Genomic DNA, 18,141 nt, shown 5'->3' with positions numbered 1-18,141 from the left:
CAGCTGGAATCCTGCGAGAAGGATGTTGTCACATCTGTTGCCGGAGAACTTTCCTTTCCACGCGGATGCAGCTGCAGAACTGGAAGGGCAGGGCGGGCGCTCCCCCGGACTACAGGTCCCATGATGTGACCCTCTCTGGGTCTGCTGGTCAGGGAAATTCTGAGTGTACGGGAGGAAGCTTGGGGTTCTTCACCTGCCTGAGCATGCAGGCCGCCTGGTAGGGAGGCTGGGGGAGGTGACCTGTGACCCTGGCTATAGCTGTCGCCTTCCCTGTCCTCCATGACTACAGGACCCCAGAATCTGCCCAACAACCTGGTAAGTGGGGTGCGCTGGTTTGCAGAAGACCCAGGGCCGGGGGGCTCCCTTCCCAGGAGACACAGACTACAGACTTCACTTCCCTAGTACTGGCCCCGGAAGAATGCAGGCAGTCCTCTGGGCAAGGGGTACCCCAGAGTCCAGGGAGGGACTCGGTATAGGTATACCATGGCTCACGTTGGTTGAGAGCTTTCTCTGCGCCAGCCCTGTGCTCACCTGGGGGTCCCCAACATTCTCGGTTTCTGGCCCCCCCATGCCTCCGTTATGTTCCATGGTGGTCCCAGGCCCAGACCCCCTCGCACTCTCTGCTCTGGCCCCTGCAGGCCAACGCAGGGGCTTCTGTGTCCTGGCAAAACAAGCAGAGGTGGGGAGGGGCGGGGCTACAGCATGATGGGCGTGGCTTAGGGGATCCTCCACCTAAGCTGGGGGTCCACCGGGGTCCAAAGTCAGCCGCCCAGCAGGGTCCACCGACACACATCCGGGATGCTCTGCTTACCCCACAGACTGACACTTCCCCATCGGGACAATACAAAACCTCTTTAATTCTCATTTTCTATAAAAAGTCGTGCCTCTTGACGGACCACGGGGATAGATGTGCAAAGCGTGAGCCACACCCTGCCGAGGCCTTCGCTGCCGGCTGCGCTGGGGCGGGGGCGGGCTGCGGCAGGAGGACCCTGTCTGTCCTCAGGCCTGGGGAGGGGTCGTGGAGCGGGGTTGAGTTGGCTGCGCTGTCTCTCCAACCCTAGGCCCGGCCCAGGGCTCTTAAAGCTCCACGAGCGTCGCGTCGGAGGGGCCGCAGGGTGGGTCCCCCGCCTGGCAGGTGGCCCGGGGCTCTGGGACGTTCTGGAACCTGCGGTCCCGGAGGTCCATCCTGAAGATGCTCCCCGACCCCGACCTGAGCCTCCGGAAACAGAGGCCGGCGAGCTGGCTGGGCCCCTCACTACTCCTCCGGCCCGTCGCCTCCCAGGGCCTGTTCGTAGGGGCAGGGCCGGCGGCAGAGGCCGGCTGGCTCGGGGCCAGGCCGGGGCCCCGCGGGCGGCGCCTCCTCCTCCACGCCGTCCCCCAGGCCGCCGCTGCTGCAGCCTCCGGGCAGGCCCTCCGCGTCGCTCTCATCCGAGTTCTCCTCCTCCAGGTAGCGGTAGCCTCGCACCTTGTGCTGCGGCCGCGGGATGCGGGGCTGGCGCGGGACCACGCCCCGCCGCAGCTTCTGCTCCATCCACAGGTACGAGGCGGTGGCCGCCACCAGCGTCAGCAGCAGCACCGCCAGCTTGGCCTGTGGGCACAGACACCTCGCGGGATAGGTCCACAAGTCCCGGCGCAGCTCCTTCTCTGTCCCGACAGCTCAGCTTCCTCAGCACCTCCCCGAGGATAAGGGCTCAAAGCCCAGCTGTGCCCTTCGCTGGGCCTAAGACCACTGCGTCCCTGACACGCAGGGACCATAAGAAATGGACGCCCCTCCCCCCCGGAAGATTTTGACGGTGACCCACAGCCAAACAGAATTCCCCATCCTAACAGTACACACACACACATACACACACACACACACACACAAGCACCACATTCTCTTCTGTTTCATTTTTCCAAATGTTGGTGGGGACCTGCGAAACAGACCCACAGGTCGGTGGGAGCAGAGAACGAGGAATCCTGCTCCCTGCAGGCTGGGAAGGGACAGCTCAGAGGTGACATCTGGGAACAGGTCATCAAAGGACCCGCAAGGTGGCTGGGAGGCACCCACAAGGAGAAGACTTGAACCCCTTCAGAGATGGGTAAACTGAGGACCGTGGGAAGTGAGGCAGTAAGAGGGTCTTGGCTTGGGGGCCACTCAGTGGGCCTGACCTAGGACCCAGCCCTCGGGGAGTGGTGGCCTTCGGGCACTGCGAGGCCACAGTGGGCATTCAGGAAGTATCTGTGGCCCGGGGGCTGGCCAGTGGGGTGCCTAACAGCCCAGAGATCCTCCTCCCACCACGTTCAGGCTCACCTTCATGGGCAGGCTGGAGCCCAGGTACACCACGAAGATGGCCACCGCCTGCCACCAGTGGTAGATGGTGAAGATGAAGTCTTGCCTTTCTTTGTCCTCATACAGGATCCCCAAGAGCGCTGCAGGCCGGCAGGACAGGGCAGGAAGCGGAGAGACGTCATCAGGGGCCCAGAGTGGCTGATCTCCCGGCTGCCCCCCCCCCCATTAGGCTGGTCTCAGCCCTTAGCCTTGGAGCGCCCAGAAAGCCCTTGTGAACAGGTCCTGGCCTGCCCCCTGGTGGACGCCCGGTTCTTAGTCCGCCTGGGGAGCCCAGGAGAGGCAGGAACAGACAAGGCACCTTGCTGGGGGGGGGGACAGTTAGGCACATGTGTGGCCTCCCAAGTGGAGTGCTCCATGTACTGTCATCTCCTGTCCTCTGTTAGACCGCAGGTGCGTAACGCCAGGCCTTCGGAGGCTGTTTCTCCTCGCCCAGGACTCAGGCAGGGCAAACTGCTCGCAGCAACGAGCTTTCTGCAAATCAGACCCGAAGTTGGGAGGTTCAAATGATTTCTCAAGGAGTCCTCCCTGGGGCGGGAAGAAAGAGCCCACCGGAGTCAGGAGACGCAGCCTGTACTCTCAGGACGGTAAAGTGCAGAGAATTAGTACAGAGAGGAGGATTCAAACTCTGGCTCTGGGGATGACTCAGGGTGAGTTAAGTCCGCGGCCAGGTATCCGGCCTGTAAAATCACACCACACGTATTGTGTGTTGTGTTCGGAGAAAGTCTGCACGGCGCCTGGCAAACTGCACTGTCCCCTGCCACTCGGGACATTAACATCCCTGCCCTGAGGCCCTGTGGTGTGACTGTACCCCTTGGGGCTGCTGGGAGAGGACACGGAGCCCCCAGGGTTCACAAGGAGGAGGCAGGAGGCACAGCTGGGTGGGCAGAAGGGAATGCCGGGTCCAGGCCCAGGCTTGTTGTGGACCCGAGTTACCCAGGTTGGCCGCCTCTGAGCAGCAGCCAAGAAAGTATGGCCCCGAGTGTGGAGCTCCAGGCCGGGTGACAAGCACAGATGGCTGACTCTCTGGAGGGGGAGGGTACAGCAGTCTCCCGAGCCAGCCCCTGCCCTCGGCAGGGATGTCCTCCACCACACCACACCTCTAGGGGTGACGTTCTGGCCCATCAGGACAGAAGCTGGTGTGGAAGACACAGAGCTGCGCCTGCGTGGACCAGCTGGGGGTCACCAGGCTATGCCCGCCGGTGGGCAGAGAGCATCACACCGCCGAACTCCGCCCCACCCCCCGCCTTTCCGCAAACAGGGGTCTACTTCCTGGTGGCCCTGCCCCAGCACCCCGGACCCAGGGCGTGCACCCCGCCACTCTGCAGACTGCGGCTGGGGCTTCATGCCTGCTCCCAGCTCTTTCCCATACAGCAGCGCTCCCTCGGGGCACCTGGGGGGGTCAGTCATTGGAGGTCCACCTGCTCCATAACAGATCCCCAGGGTACCCGCGGGAGCCTGTGTCTGTCCCTGGCCCGCAGCTCGTCCCCAACCACCCCCAGGGTGCCACAGGGTCCTCTGACATCCCAGCACCCACGGCTGTACTCACTGCTGAGCCCGGTCTTGTTGAGGGCACTGCCCACACCCCAGAGGACAGCTGCCACGTAGAGGATCCAAATGTGTTTCAGGACCCGAGGTGCGGGGGCCCAGAAAAAGAGGCCGAGCGTGAGTAGCAGGTGCACTCCGGCCCCAGCCACGAGGGGCACCTGGCGTGGCAGCCACAGCCCCAGCAGGCCTAGGACCGAGGAGGCCGAGGCGCCCAGGCTGTAAGCCACGAGGAGGTAAGCCAGGCGCTCCAGCCCCACGGAGCACACGCCATAGCCCTGCAGGGGGGACAAGGGTATTAGAGGTCCGGGCTAACTCCCTCCGAGGGTCGTGGGAAGGTTGTGAGGGCACAGCCAGGAGATGACTGTCTGGACAGTGTCCCCAGATGCAGGGGCGGGATCCCATCTGAACCGTGAAACCCCTCTGGAAGCAAGCATCCTTGTTGGAATCACTTCACGCGGAAGAAACTGAGGCCCAGAACCGTAAAATAATTTGCCTAAGGCAGAGAGGAAGTGGTGGGGGGGGGGGAGCGGGGGAAGCCAGGGAAGAGAAGAATGAGGGAGGGGAGCATCCGGGACACCCTTGTACACACACATACATGTATTCAAAACCCATCCGTCTTTTATCCGAAATACAAATTTACCCGGAAGTCCCGCATTTTATCTGGCAACGCCTCGCAGGCTGAACTTACCAGGCCGAGACCCGTGCAGGCAAAGAGCACCTCGAAGCCGCTGTAGATAAAGAAGGGCACCAGGTGCCGCAGGCGGAAGTCGCGCACGTGCTTGAAGGGCAGCTGGAAGATGTTGCCCCAGCCCACGCTGCGCAGGTCGATCTCCTCCGTGGGCCGGTAGGCGGCACCGCACAGGCCCAGCACCTGCGGACCCGCGGGCTGAGCTGGTGGACAGGGCCGCCTGGCCCGCGGCTCCCAGGCCCCGCCCCCAGACACACCCACAGAGCCGGGCCCCACCTCCAGACGCACTGGTAGATCTCGGCCAGGCTTCCCAGCTCCGCCTCCAGGAAGAGACCACGCCCAGACCACGCCCCCAGCACCTTAATTCCGCTTCTGGGGTTCCGCCCCCAGCCGAGTCCTCTCAGACCCCGTCTCCCACTCCACCCCGGACCAGCCTTAGTTCCCTTCCCCTTGGTCTCTAGGATTCCAACTCCAGGTTCAGTCCCGAGCCTCCAGCCTGGCCACTAGGTTCAGGCCCCCTCCCATAGGACTCAGCCAGGACTCCAAGCCATAACCCTACCCAGGCTGCCAGCAATGCGCCCAGATCGCACCCCTTCCTCCCGGCCTCAGTCCCCAGACTTCACTGACTCCGCCCCACCCCATCCTGGGCCGCACCAGCAGCATGGCCAGGAAGGCCACCGCCATGAGCACACTCTCCACCACAATGAGGTTTCCGCTGCGTGGTAAGGTCCGCAGAACCGTCTTGTTGAAGCCCATGAGGATGCCCTGGCTGTCAGTACCTGCAGAGAGGCGGTTGGCGGTTGGGGAGTAGAACACACTGTAAACTCAACCACAAAGAAATGGAGCAAGGCGGGCGGGTGGAGGGGAGGGTTAGAGGTGGTGGGTGAGGGCGGCGCTTGCAAAGGCAGGGTTCGTTTGGGGAGCAGTCTGGATGTGAGGGCCACTGGGGCTGGACAAGCTGCAAAGGAAAGAGTGTCCCCCCCACCCCCCAACTGCTTTAATTCCAGGAGGCTGGACAAGAGGTACCAGTCCACCCCCCAAGTCCATACATTCACCCTGCAGGGACTGAGCTCTCAGGGTATGTACACATGGCCCTGAGAGATATCCCCCAGAAGCCTCAGCCCAGATGGCATCTCTTCTAGGCAGCCTTCCTGGATGTACCCTGTCCCCCATGAGGCTAGGTCCAATGTCCTAGTGCATACTCCCACAGGGCTACATGCCTTGCCCACTAGGCTCTCAGCCCTGAATCTGTGGGCAAGGGCATCCTCTCTGGGCGTTCTCAAGAGCCCAGTGTCTGCTATATGACTCACTGGGGGAGACAAGCAGGCCTCGACGACCCCACCCCGCGAGGACTAACCGCAGCTCTGCACGTTGTAGAGTGTGTGGTTCAGGTCATACAGGTAGTGGTTCAGGAAGTAGATCATGGGCAGCTGGGCACAGGCGAAGCTCAGCTGTGGGCAGGAGGGCAGCTTGGGCCAGGCTCAGAACCAAGAAGGGGGCACAGGCATGATCTGGAAGGGGTCTGGGCACAGGCTTGGCAGAACAGGAGCCCTCCCACCTCTGGGGGCAGTCTCATGGCAGGAGGGAGTGCCCAGTGCAGGAGGACTTTCTCCTGCACAGGGAGGGGGTGAGGTCTCAGTCATGAGAGGCAAGTAAGCAGAGGTTGGGCTCAAGAAACGGCAGTGGGACTAGAGAGATGAAAAGACTGTGGGGTGGGCTCCAATGCGTGGGTTCTGGGCCTGGAATCCCCTCCCCCAATGGCCCCACAGGTGGTACTCACATGGAAAAAGCTATAGAAGATGGTCTGGAAGACCAGGAGATATGGTGCATGGGAGCCCCGTGGCGGGCGTTGCTGGGGTCCCTGCTCATCCCGCTCCTTATAGTGGGAGTACTCATAGTACTTCTGAGCCATCCTGGACCACAAAGGAGAGAAAGCTTCCCCCAGTCTGACCTCCAGCAGATGTCTCTGCTTCCTGCATCCCGGGCTATGGGCTACATCTCATGGATGGGGAAACCAAGGCCCGAAAGGCAGAAAGCGGCGTCCAAGGTCCCCCAGCCACTGGCAATGCAGCAGAGACTCAGCCAGGTCTCCAGACTCCCACCCTGATGCCCACCAGGCTCACCTGGTGATGTAGTTGCCCATGGAGGCCCAAAGAGGCACAATGGCCATGCCCAGGGCCACAGCGGAGGGCACAAGCGTGTAGTAGCGCTCCCAGTAGTTGGTGGAGACAAAGAGGGCGTAGATGCCCACAGCCAGGAACATCATCCACTTGGTGCCGAAAAACCTGTGGGCAGTGGGAGGGACAATGGCACCACGAGCCTACCCAGACTACTGTAGCCTCAGACCGGGGTGGCCACAAGCCACCATGAGCTCCAAGTCCCAGCTTGTGAGTTGGTGTGAGGTAGGGAGCGAATCCCTGGGCTTGGAGTCAGGGGCTCTAAGATGGACGAGCAGAGATATGGACTTGTTTGTGGTCTCGGGGGAGCCCTGTGTCCACACGCTTCAGTTTTCACAGCTTCATGCAGGCACAGAGCCCAAGCCACAAGCCTGATGGTGGCTGCAAGGATGGAGGGAGATAAGGTGGGGTCGAGGGATGAGTCAGTGGTCTACAGGCACATCCAGCCCTCGTTTGTGTTCTGGGCTGACTGGCCAAGCCCCCTTCTCTGTCCGATCTCATGTGCTAGGACTTCAGGGCCCCCAAGAGCACAACCCAAATTGGGACAAGGAAACAAGGACCAAGAGGGGCCAGAGTCAGGGCCAGGGCCAGTATCTCTTCCTCCCTGCCCGTTGCTCTGGCAGCCCCACTGTGCTCATTTGGGAAGTTTCTTCCCCACTGGCTCAAATGACCCTCATTTTCCGGTACAATTACTTTCTCTTCTACTACAGGAGACCCTGGTTCTTTTATGAACCGTATTTTGCCATGTAATGGGACACGGGATCTTATCTATTTGGGGGATGCAAGTCACCAAAAAAAAATACTGTACGTTTTGATGGAGTAAATGGGCGAAAAAGTAAAAATATTAACACTCATTGCTGGTGACGCTGTGGTTTAAAAAATGAGGCACGTGGCCAGGGTCATGTGGATTGGCATAGCCCTTTAGAAAATGAGCCCAGTAGTTTGGGCAAGGGCAAGCTGGGGGTGGGGGACTCAAACTTTCTGACTGCCAGGTGCTGCCTGTGGGATCCGGGCAAGCTGCCGAATGTCACACATGGGAAACAAAGAAAGAATGAGCTGTTGTTATCCATAGCGGTCTGTTTTAAGAGCCATAAAGCCTTTCGCATACCTCTACTCTGCTAAGGCCACTGTTAGAAATTTATCATAGCAATTTTTTTTTTCTAAGAAGGAAAGAGCTAGGGGTACCTGGGTGGCTCAGTCAGTTAGGAGTCTGCCTTTGGCTCAGGTCTTGATCTCAGGGTCCTGGGATAGAGCCCCACATCCCACTGGGCACTTAAAGGGATGTCTGCTTCTGCTTCTCCCTCTACCTCTTCCCCTGCTCATGCTTTTTCTCTCTCTCTCAAATAAATAAATAAAATCTTAAAAAAAAAAAAGGAGAAGAAGAAGAAGAGAAAAGCTACAAGTACAAAGTAAATGTGCAAAAAGGGGAGGGAGGTGAATGTCCAACTCGGAGCCACGACTGGGTGCCCCCACCTCTGCAGAGAACCTACCCTCCTAAAATGCCCAGAGTGAAGACTGAGGAGCGGGCCAAAATGTGCGCAGCGAAAGGAAAGAAAGTAAAGTGAACATCACACGCGCTCTGGTGACAAGGACATCAACGTTACGCATCTGTGCTGGGGGGACAACAAACAGCGGATTTGCTGGCGGGCCTGGGAAGGATTTTCTTTTTTCTGATTTCAGTTATGATTCTAATGCTATTTGTACAATTATGTTAAAGGAGCTTTGAGTTTTTGGGGTTTGGAAGGTTTCTTTGTTTCTTGTTTGTTTGGCTTTTGGTTTAAGATAGAGGAATTAAGACCCATCGAACCTGTCTGCTAGTCTCTGGGTCTCATCTGAGCAGAGACCCACCTCGTGGAGGGGGGGCGAGGGTGCTTGTGGAGGGCAGTTCACACCCGCCATAAGCCAGACCAGATGCCTCCAAGGCTCGGGTCCAGGGTAAACTCTCTGGGGCACCTGCCCAGGCATGCCTTTTCAGTGACAAATGTCCCTCAACACTGACCACGGCTGATCAGGCCAGGCTTGGTGCCTGGGTCTTGGGGACTTATCAAAGTCTCTCCAGAGAGTCCCCAGCTCTGATCCCAAAGGTCGCTCACTGTAGCTCCAAGCCACAAAGGAGGGCACAGGGCGAAGCTGAGCGAAGGAGCAGGAGTGACTTTCCGCTGGGTCAAATGTGCCCTCGGGTGAATCTCCAGCTTCCTTCCCCAAACCCAGGTTCTCCCCTTCTCTCTCACCCCTCCAGGTAGGCAAGGTCTGTCCCCAGGTCCCGGCCCCCCAGAACACCATCGGCCAACAGCCCTCGCATCCCTTCCGCACGGCAGCAGCGCCGCACCTGATGAGCACGGGCGTGTAGAGCAGAGCGGCGATGGGCGTCACGTTGATGCCCATCAGCATCTTGCTGTCGATGTCGGGCAGCCCCATGTTGCCGTACTTCACCTCGCGGTAGGTCTCATCGTAGTGCAGGACCAGCTGCATTTGCAGGAGGCCTGGGGACGGGGGGGGGGGCGGGCACGACGGCGACCGCTGAACTCTGGCGGCGACACACCGGCCCGAAGGGAGCTCCGGTCGCCAAAAGAGTCCCCGATGCCAGTGCCCATGAAGGAGGCCAGAAAGGGCTGCCCGGACGGGGCCCAGCGTCCTGACAGTCAGCGGCAGCGCCGGCCACGCGAACCCAGACCCCACTCGCGGGGCGCTCCGCATCTGGAAGGCCGCACACCGGCCCGGGGCGCCCAGTCCAGCCCGCACGCCCACCCACGAGGGTCCACGAGGGAACGCTGCCCGGGGACCGCACCTCCGTGCGGTGGGGTCGCAGCTGCAGCCGCGGGGCGGCATTTGGGGAAGTGAAAGAGGAAGGGAGGCCAGCTGGCCCCTTGGGTTTCTCCTTCCCTGACCCAGGCTGGGAAGGGAGGCCGGGGGGGCGGGGGCGGGAAGCGGGGGTTCTGCGCGGGACCCGCGGGGCCGCCTACCCAGGTAGACGCCGTAGGTGAGCATGCCGCCCGCGCTGGCCGCCAGCACGTTCTTGAGCACGCCCAGCCGCTTGCGGCGGTAGTAGCGGCGCTCCTCCTCCTCCTCGTTGTAGTTGGGGTACGCGCCCACCAGCTCGTCCAGCTGTGGGGCACGCACGGCGCTCGCACCCCGCAGCGCCACTCCTGCGCGGGAGGCCCCGGGCCCCCGCCCCCCGCCCCCACCCCCACCCCACGGCCCAGGAGGCCCCCAGCACTCCGGGTCCCCGCACTCCGGGTCCTCGCACAACACCCCCCCCGACCCGTCCCCGCTCACCGGAGCCCCGGGCCCGTCGGCGACCCCGAGCCGGTCTTCATCTCCCTGCGGCCCCGCGGTCCCCGCCACCCGGTAGAGCGGCGGCTCCGCCTCCATGGCCCGACCCCGCCGGAGCAGTGGCGGCGGCCGCCGCGAGCACGAGCTGCCCGCCGGGCACTTCCTCCCCGCGACCCGGCCCCGCCCCGCGGTCCGCCCCCTCGCGAGGGGCGTGTCTAGGGCGTCCGGGCGCGCGTGGGGGTGCGGGGCCGCCCGGACCCGGCCCCGGGGACCAGCGGGGTGAGTTCAAATCTGCGCGCGGCCGCTGGGCGGCTTTGCGACCTGGGGGATTCCCTCCACTTGGGTTTGCCTCAGTTTTGTCACTGGGCGCGGCTTCCCAGGGTGTTACCGGGTGAGTGCAGAGCCTTAGACAGGTGCCACGCGCGAGTTAGGGTCTGCACTGCCATCCCGAGGCCGCCTCCTGCCCCCACGCGGCGTGTTTGCAGCCCGCGTGGCAGCCCCAGCCAGGGCTCCCCCAGCAGGGACTCGACAGCCGGTGCCCGCCTCCCGCGCGCCCTCCGCTTTCAGCTTGGCGTCTGCCGGTGGGAACTCTGGCCCGGGGGGTGGCCGACCGAGCCGGGGCGGCGCTGGACTGCGCTGGGCTGGCCCTGCAGGGTCTGGGCTGCAGCGAGTCCCCGAAGGTCTTCCCTTGCAGGAGCTGAGGCTCCCCAGCCCTGCCTATCACCCTGGCTGGAAACACTTCGAAGCTTTTTTTTTTTTTTTTTTTTAAGATTTTATTTTTATTTATCGGACACTTTGAAGCTTTTTAAAAATACACAGTTCCCAGGCACCTGGGTGACTCAGTGGGTTAAGCCTCTGCTTTCGGCTCAGGTCATGATCTCAGGGTCTTGGGATCGAGCCCCGCCTTGGGCTCTCTGCTCAGCAGGGAGCCTGCTTCCCCCTCTCTCTCTCTCTGCCTTTCTGCCTACTTGTGATCTGTATCTGTCAAATATATAAATAAAATCTTTAAAAAAAAAAAAAAACGCACCTGGGGCGCCTGGGTGGCTCAGTGGGTTAAGCCTCTGCCTTCCGCTCAGGTCATGATCTCAGGGTCCTGGGATCGAGCCCCGCCTTGGGCTCTCTGCTCAGCAGCAAGCCTGCTTCCTCCTCTCTCTCTCTCTGCCTGCCTCTCTGTCTACTTGTGATCTCTCTCTGTCAAATAAATAAAATCTTTAGAAAAAAAACGCACCTGTAAAAATGGCTATCAATCAAGAAGACAAGCGATAACAACCGTTGGTGAGGATGTAGAGAAAAGGGGATTCTTATGCACTGTTGGTGGGCTGGTAAACTGGTCCAGCCGTTTTGGAGAATAGCCTGGAGTTTGGTCAGAAAGCTCATGGTAGAACTACCATATGATCTAGCAATCCCACTCCTGGATGAATATCCAAAGGAAATGAAAACGGGTTATCAAAAATATATCTATATTCCCATGTTACTGCAGCATTTTTTTAAGGTGTTTTTTTTTTAAAGACTGAATTTATTTATTTGAAAGAGAAAGAGTGCACGGGGGGGGGGGATGGCAGGTAGGGGAGAAGCAGGCTCTCTGTTGAGCAAGGAACCCAATGTGGGGCTCGATCCCAGGACCCTGGGATCATAACCCAAGCCAAAGGCAGCCGCTTAGCCGACTGAGCCACCCAGGAGCCCCTAAGATTTTATACTTATTTATTAGAGAGAGAGCGTGTAAGAGAGTGGGGCCGAGGGGCAGAGGGAGAGAGAAAATCCCGAGCAGACTCATTGAGCAAGGAGCCTACATGGCTCCATCCTAGACCCTGAGATCATGACCTGAGCCAAAACCAAGAAACAGATGCTTAATGACCTGAGCCACCCAGGAGCCCCACTGCAGTATAATTTACGATCGTTAAGATATGTAAACAACCTAAGTGTCTGTCAATGGGTGGATGGATAATGGAGATATTGTATACACATATACAATGACCTACTTTTTAAACAAGATTTTATTTGGGGCACCTGGGTGGCTCAGTGGGTTAAAGCCTCTGCCTTCGGCTCAGGTCATGATCTCAGGGTCCTGGGATTGAGCCCCGCATCGGGCTCTCTGCTCAGCAGGGAGCCTGCTTCCCCTTCTCTCTCTGCCTGCCTCTCTGCCTACTTGTGATCTCTGTCAAATAAATAAATAAGAATTTTTTAAAAAGATTTTATTTATTGACAGAGAGAGAGAGATCACAAGTAGGCAGAGAGGTAAGCAGAGAGACGGGTGGGGCGGCGGGAAAGCAGGCTCCTCGCTGAGCAGAGAGCCCAATGTAGGGCTCAATTCCAGGACCCTGAGATCATGACCTGAGCCGAAGGCAGAGGCTTAACCCACTGAGCCACCCAGGCGCCCCTACAATGACCTACCTTTAAGCCATGAGGAGAAAAAGGAAATTCTGCCATTTGCAACAGCAGGGACGGACTGCAAAGATATTAGGCTAAAGGAAATACATCAGATGGAGAAACACAGTGTGGTATCTTCTAGGTGGGATCTAGAGACCGCAACAAAACTGTCTCCAAAAACCAGAGTGAAATGCTGGCTGCCAGGGCCAGGAGTGGGGGCACGGGAGAGGCGTTGTTCAAGGATACATACCAACGACTGGAAGATAAATGAGTCCCAGAGCTGGGTGCAGGGATTACAAACAACCAAACTGTACGATAAACAGTAAGTCTGCTGAGAATCCAGGTCTCCGTTATTCCCACCTCTAGAGGAAATGGTAAGTCGGGGATGTGACGGAGGTGTTAGCTAGCATTACTAGCAATCACATTGCAACATAAATGTATCCAACAGTATGTTGTAAACCTGAAACTGACACCATATCCTATGTCAATTACATCTCAATTCAAAAAAATGTCCCGTTTCCCTCCCTGGCCCCACTTTGCCCTTGTTGCTCCTTCTGGCTGGAGGACCCTTTCTCCTTCCTTCCCACCCTCAGCCCTCAGGATAAGAAGCCACCCCGATGATGGATACAGCCCCCACCTCTGACTTTCCCTCCTGGCTTCCTGTGATTTAATAATCTATTCCCCCACCCTCCCTCCCCCCATCCCTGGCAAATGCTCACCACGTTCCCCTAATGCAGAGGACTGTGCCAGCACCAGTAGGTGGTCCATAAACCTGCGTGGGTGGCCGGGCGAGTGAACCGGTGAAGCATATGCAACTCAGAAGGGTTGCTGGGAAGGCGGGCGGTGGGGGTGTGGAGGGCACGAATCTGCAGAGACTTCCGGCGGCAGCTTTCTCCAGACCACATCCAGGTGCAGATGTGGGGTGAGCAGACAGGTGGAGTCATGCCCGAGGTGCCCAGAAGTTCGAAGTCAGGGGCAGGAAGAGACGGACAGCAGGGATGCACCGGGGGCTGGGAGGCTGGGCAGCCAGGAGGCTGCGGTCGGACAACTGAGGTTCATTGCTCTGGGGGATGACTGAGTCCCGGGTGTGGCGGTGGTACAGGGTGGGAAGGGATGAAGAGGTCCAGGAGGTCATGAGGCGGGTCACACAGGCCCTGTGACGCCCCCAGGAGGATGCAGTCCTGTAGAATTCAATGGGTGACCCGGAGACTTGGCTGGGAGGAGGGAAGTTGGCTGCCTGAAGTGCGCGGTGTGGCCTCAGAGATTGAGCTCAGTGGAACAGGGAGTAGGAGGCAGGGGGGTCTGGAGCCTCCGCAGGGGAGTGAGGAGGTCGCCAAGAATGAGCCCTTGCCCCTTCTAAAACCCGGGGCCTGGGTGGACACTAGGATCTGTGACCCATAAAACCCTTTTCCCTTGAGGCTGCTAAGGAAAGAAATGACTCAGCCAAGTGCACTGGGCTGGCCGGCAGCCACGTCTCCTCCAGCCCTGATGGCCAAGAACCCAGGACAAGCCAGGGAGGAAGAAGCTGGGGAAGGGCCCTCTCTCCCTGGAGCAGCACCCCAGGGTGTCCCCCCAGCTGGGTACCTGGTCTTCTCTGGCATTAGTGTGGGAAACCCCAGCACGACACCATCACGGAGCGTACTACTAGAGAGTAAGCGGACAAGGACGGGCACTGGCTAAAAACGGGGTGGCGGGGGACCAGAGGGACAGAGCACCTGGGACACCAGAGCCCACCTTTAGGGGCAAGAGAGAGGAGGTGCCCCAGGCCGGATGGCTCTTACGGAGAGAGACAGGGCAGGAAGGGGTTAGTTGTCCCGACATCGGGAAGAGGGCAGGCCCACAAAAGTCTGAAGAATGGAGAGAGGGAAGATGGGTGACCTCTGAAGGCACCAGGAGGCTCTGAGATGCAGCCTCTCGACGCTGTGGCCAGAGAGCCCGCCGTCTGCTGGGGCCCCGCGTGGCCGGGGGAGAAGCGCACAGGCAGTGGGAGGCATTCCCATGCCCTGAGTGGGTGTGTTTGGTCCAGGGGTAAAGGTCCCTAAGGTGGGCTTCTCTGCTCCGGCAGGGGGCGGGGGGTGTGGGGAGGGGACAAGGCTTTACTGAACAGCCACCGTCTCAGGCCAACTCAGGGTTTGGTTTGGTTTGGTTTTGTTTAAATCTTCCACCCGAAGGTCCCCAAGAGGAAATCAAGCAGCATGTTTGAAGAAGCAACCAGAAAGCAAAGAGAAGGTGGCCAGGGGGCAGACACGCTATTCCAGGGAGCCCGTGGTCTGCCCTCCGTAAGGGAAATGCCAGCACCCGTGTGTCCCAGAACCTCCCACAGGGTGACTCGAGTTCTTGCCCAGCAGCTTTCTAGACGCTGGCTTCCCCTGAGAGTGCAGCCTTTCTCTGGGTCCCAGTTCAGGCCCATAAACGAGGTTACTGTACAGCTTAGGGTCCCAGAATTATTTAGTTAAAGTCCTCGTGAACCAAGTGGTTCAGTCGGTTGGGCGTCTGCCTTCAGCTCGGTCATGATCCCGGCGTCCTGGGATTGAGCCCCATGTTGGGCTCCCTGCTCAGTGGGGAGTCTGCTTCTCCCTCTCCCTCTGCCCCTCCCCCCTACCTCCCCACCCTCTACACCTCCCCCCACTGACACTGGCACACGCACTCTCTCTCTCTTGCTCTTAAAAAAAAAAAATCCGGGGCGCCTGGGTGGCTCAGTGGGTTAAGCCGCTGCCTTCGGCTCAGGTCATGATCTCAGGGTCCTGGGATCGAGCCCCGCGTCGGGCTCTCTGCTCAGCGGGGAGCCTGCTTCCCTCTCTCTCTCTGCCTGCCTCTCTATCTACTTGTGATCTCTGTCTGTCAGATAAATAAATAAAATCTTTAAAAAAAAAAATCCTCGTTACACATGGACTCCTTCTGTGCACTGTTGGTGACTTTTAATTTTATTTTATTATTTTTTAAAGATTTATTTATTTGAGAGAGAGAGAAAGAGAATGAGCAGAAGGGGCAGAGGGGAGGGAGAGAGACTCCCAAGCAGACTCCGCACGGAGCGGGGAGCCCAACGGGCTCCATCCCGTGACCTCGAGACCGAGACCTGAGCCGAAAGCCGAGAGTCGAATGCTCGACTGACTTTGAGCCACCCGGGCGCCCCGGTAACTTTAAATTTTAAGCTGCTTTATTTAAAATGAATTCATTTCAGAACATTTTTGTGGGGAGGTCCTGGTTAGCTTAGTCCAAAACCTGACGTTATGGCGTCCCGTGTTTAACATACTATTCTAACCTTATTAAGAGCAAAAAGGGGGCGCCTGGGTGGCTCAGTGGGTTAAGCCACTGCCTTCGGCTCAGGTCATGATCTCAGGGTCCTGGGATCGAGCCCCGCATCGGGCTCTCTGCTCGGCAGGGAGCCTGCTTCCCTCTCTCTCTGCCTGCCTCTCTGCCTACTTGTGATCTCTCTCTGTCAAATAAATAAATAAAATCTTTAAAAAAAAAAAAGAGCAAAAAGGGGGCGCCTGGGTGGCTCAGTGGGTTAAGCCACTGCTTTCGGCTCAGGTCATGGTCTCAGGATCCTGGGATCGAGCCCCGCGTCGGGCTCTCTGCTCAGCGGGGAGCCTGCTTCCCTCTCTCTCTCTGCCTGCCTCTCTGCCTACTTGTGATCTCGCTCTGTCAAATAAATAAATAAAATCTTAAAAAAAAAAGAGCAAAAAGGAAACATATATACCTTTAAATGCGAAAATAATACCATTTCCTTTTTTTTTTCAAAAGTGAAGACACAGAGGATACGCATACGAGTGTCCCAAGCTGAGTAATGCGCAGTGCGGGTCTTCTTAGCGTTCCCACACAGGGAGGCCAGAGGAAGCGGCGGCAGCACGCCAGGGCTCCCCAGGTCTGCGGATATGCCCAGACACCCGCAGGAAAACCACCTCCGGCTCAGTCCAGATGGGGGGCTGGGATGTGTCGGGAAGTTGCTCCTGGACACAAGAGCTCCAGGTACTTAAGCCGGAGGCTCCCTGATTGGATTCAGGTGCTGGCAGAGGACGGGGGCAGGGAGAGGGAGGCCCTTGGGCGGTGGCGTGGCCCTGCCAGGATCCCAGAGCCCAGACCGTGGGCCAGCCTTTCCTGGATCACTCTGACCCTCTGGGGGGGGTCCAATGACCCCACTTCCTCCCTTGAGCCCTGAGACTGGGACTGCCTCTAAGGCGGGCATGGGGGGACCCGGGTAAAGGCCGCCAGCACGGCCTCCCCGGACAGGGACCTGAGCGAGGCCGGCACACCCCTCTCACCCCCATCCAGGCCTCACGCTCCCACTCGCTGCCGAGCCCCCAGGAACGAGCCACCATATTCCACACCACCCCCCCACGCCACAGTTTTCAAATTCTCTTCTCTCTAATAGGTTTGATTATTTTGTTCTCATGATGACATTCTAGAATGTTCCGTAGAGAAAACAGGAGACAGAAATTCGGATGCCCCAAAACATCTCCTGGGGTGCTGTGGGACAAATCGCGTGACCCCACTGTGTCCCAAAGAGGGCCGTGCTGGGTCACTCCTTGTTCACCTGATGCCACTTGCCTGGCATGGAGTTGACTCTTTGCCATTTTTTTTAACTAAAAGCCTTGGGGATGAGAGTCACCACCGGCTATTGGGAGGTCCCCAAGAACCCGGCCAGTGCCTAGCAGAGCAAATGCCCAAGAAACGGAGTGACAGGCTCTGCTGAGGACCCAGGTCGGCCATGTGGGGTGTGCAGACGTCGGGAGAGGGGACACAGAGGCGGTCCCCCCCGGGAGTGACGGTGACCCCGTGGGCTCCTAAAGCAAGGGCTCAGGTCTCCCTGGAAACGCCATGGGCCCGCCTGGGCTAGACTCCCCCTCCGTCCCTCTTCCTGTGTGTGCCTGCCCCGGTCACTGCACATCTCTGAGCCTGTTGTCTCTCCCGCAAGCTAGGACGGCAACGTCCCAGACCTCCGTGAGGATTTTCATGGAGCGCCGGGCGGGGACTTGGAGCACCGTGGGCGCTTCGTCAAGGTGTGCCGAGTGCTCCCGGGCTTCTAACTCTGCACCTGGAATGGGTCCCGCTGGTCTCTGAGGGGAGGCTGGGGGGTGGGGGAGGAACAGGAATGGGGGGGGCTCGCCATTAAGGCAAGAGACGAAGGAAGGTGGGGGGTCAGGGTCTTGGGGACAAGGCCAGAGTGGCTACTCCCTCAGGAGGGTGGGAAAGGAACAGGGAGGCATCCACGCTTACTGAGCACCTACTGTATACCAGATGTTTCCAAACACAGCCCCGTTCTCCTCTGCGGGAGCCCGTGAGGCAGCCAGAGTCAGTCCCGTTCCGCAAGGGGGGAGGCGAAGAAGACCGGGGGCGAGGCCACGGCCCGCTCAAGGCCACTTAGCACGTGGGCGGAGGAGACTGGTTTGAGTGTCCGTCAGCAGGCAAGGAGGCGCGATGCTCCTGGGCAGGTCACCGAGTATGTGAGGGAGCGAACCGATGGGCGCGTTAAGGAGTCCGTGGATGCCGTGACCCATGCCCAGGGTCGCCTCTCCACCCCCAGGAGGCCGAAGGTGGCGATAATGAAGGTCATTCCGTCCCAGCCTCCACGCGAAAACCCAGAGGACTCGCCGAAGCACAGGGCTGAGGCAAACGTGAGGGCGTGAGGTCTCTGTGTCCCCTCTCCCGACGTCTGCACACCCCACATGGCCGACCTGGGTCCTCAGCAGAGCCTGTCACCCGTCAGAGCTGGCTCGAAGGGTGCCTCCTGGCGGGGTCTCACACGGACCTCCCCCCAT

The 18,141-nt window shown here is 59.2% G+C and overlaps 1 protein-coding gene across 1 annotated transcript; it reads right to left on the bottom strand.

Annotated features, from left to right (window-relative positions):
- Positions 1-837: 837 nt before the first annotated feature.
- Positions 838-10,184, bottom strand: UNC93B1 (unc-93 homolog B1, TLR signaling regulator). Its single transcript, XM_046017180.1, has 11 exons — positions 10,019-10,184; positions 9,706-9,847; positions 9,072-9,225; positions 6,689-6,850; positions 6,346-6,478; positions 5,923-6,016; positions 5,220-5,344; positions 4,566-4,748; positions 3,879-4,152; positions 2,294-2,412; positions 838-1,588 (listed from the first exon to the last, which is right to left on the bottom strand). Exons 1-11 carry the CDS (start codon positions 10,112-10,114, stop codon positions 1,256-1,258), a joined length of 1,815 nt encoding a protein of 604 aa, XP_045873136.1. The 5' UTR covers positions 10,115-10,184; the 3' UTR covers positions 838-1,255.
- Between the last annotated feature and the right edge of the window lie 7,957 nt (positions 10,185-18,141).

Source organism: Meles meles, chromosome 8, assembly GCF_922984935.1.
Source record: "Meles meles chromosome 8, mMelMel3.1 paternal haplotype, whole genome shotgun sequence".
Classification (NCBI taxonomy): domain Eukaryota; kingdom Metazoa; phylum Chordata; class Mammalia; order Carnivora; family Mustelidae; genus Meles; species Meles meles.
Note: the sequence above shows the minus strand (reverse complement) of the source record. Positions and strands in the feature narration are given on the sequence as shown.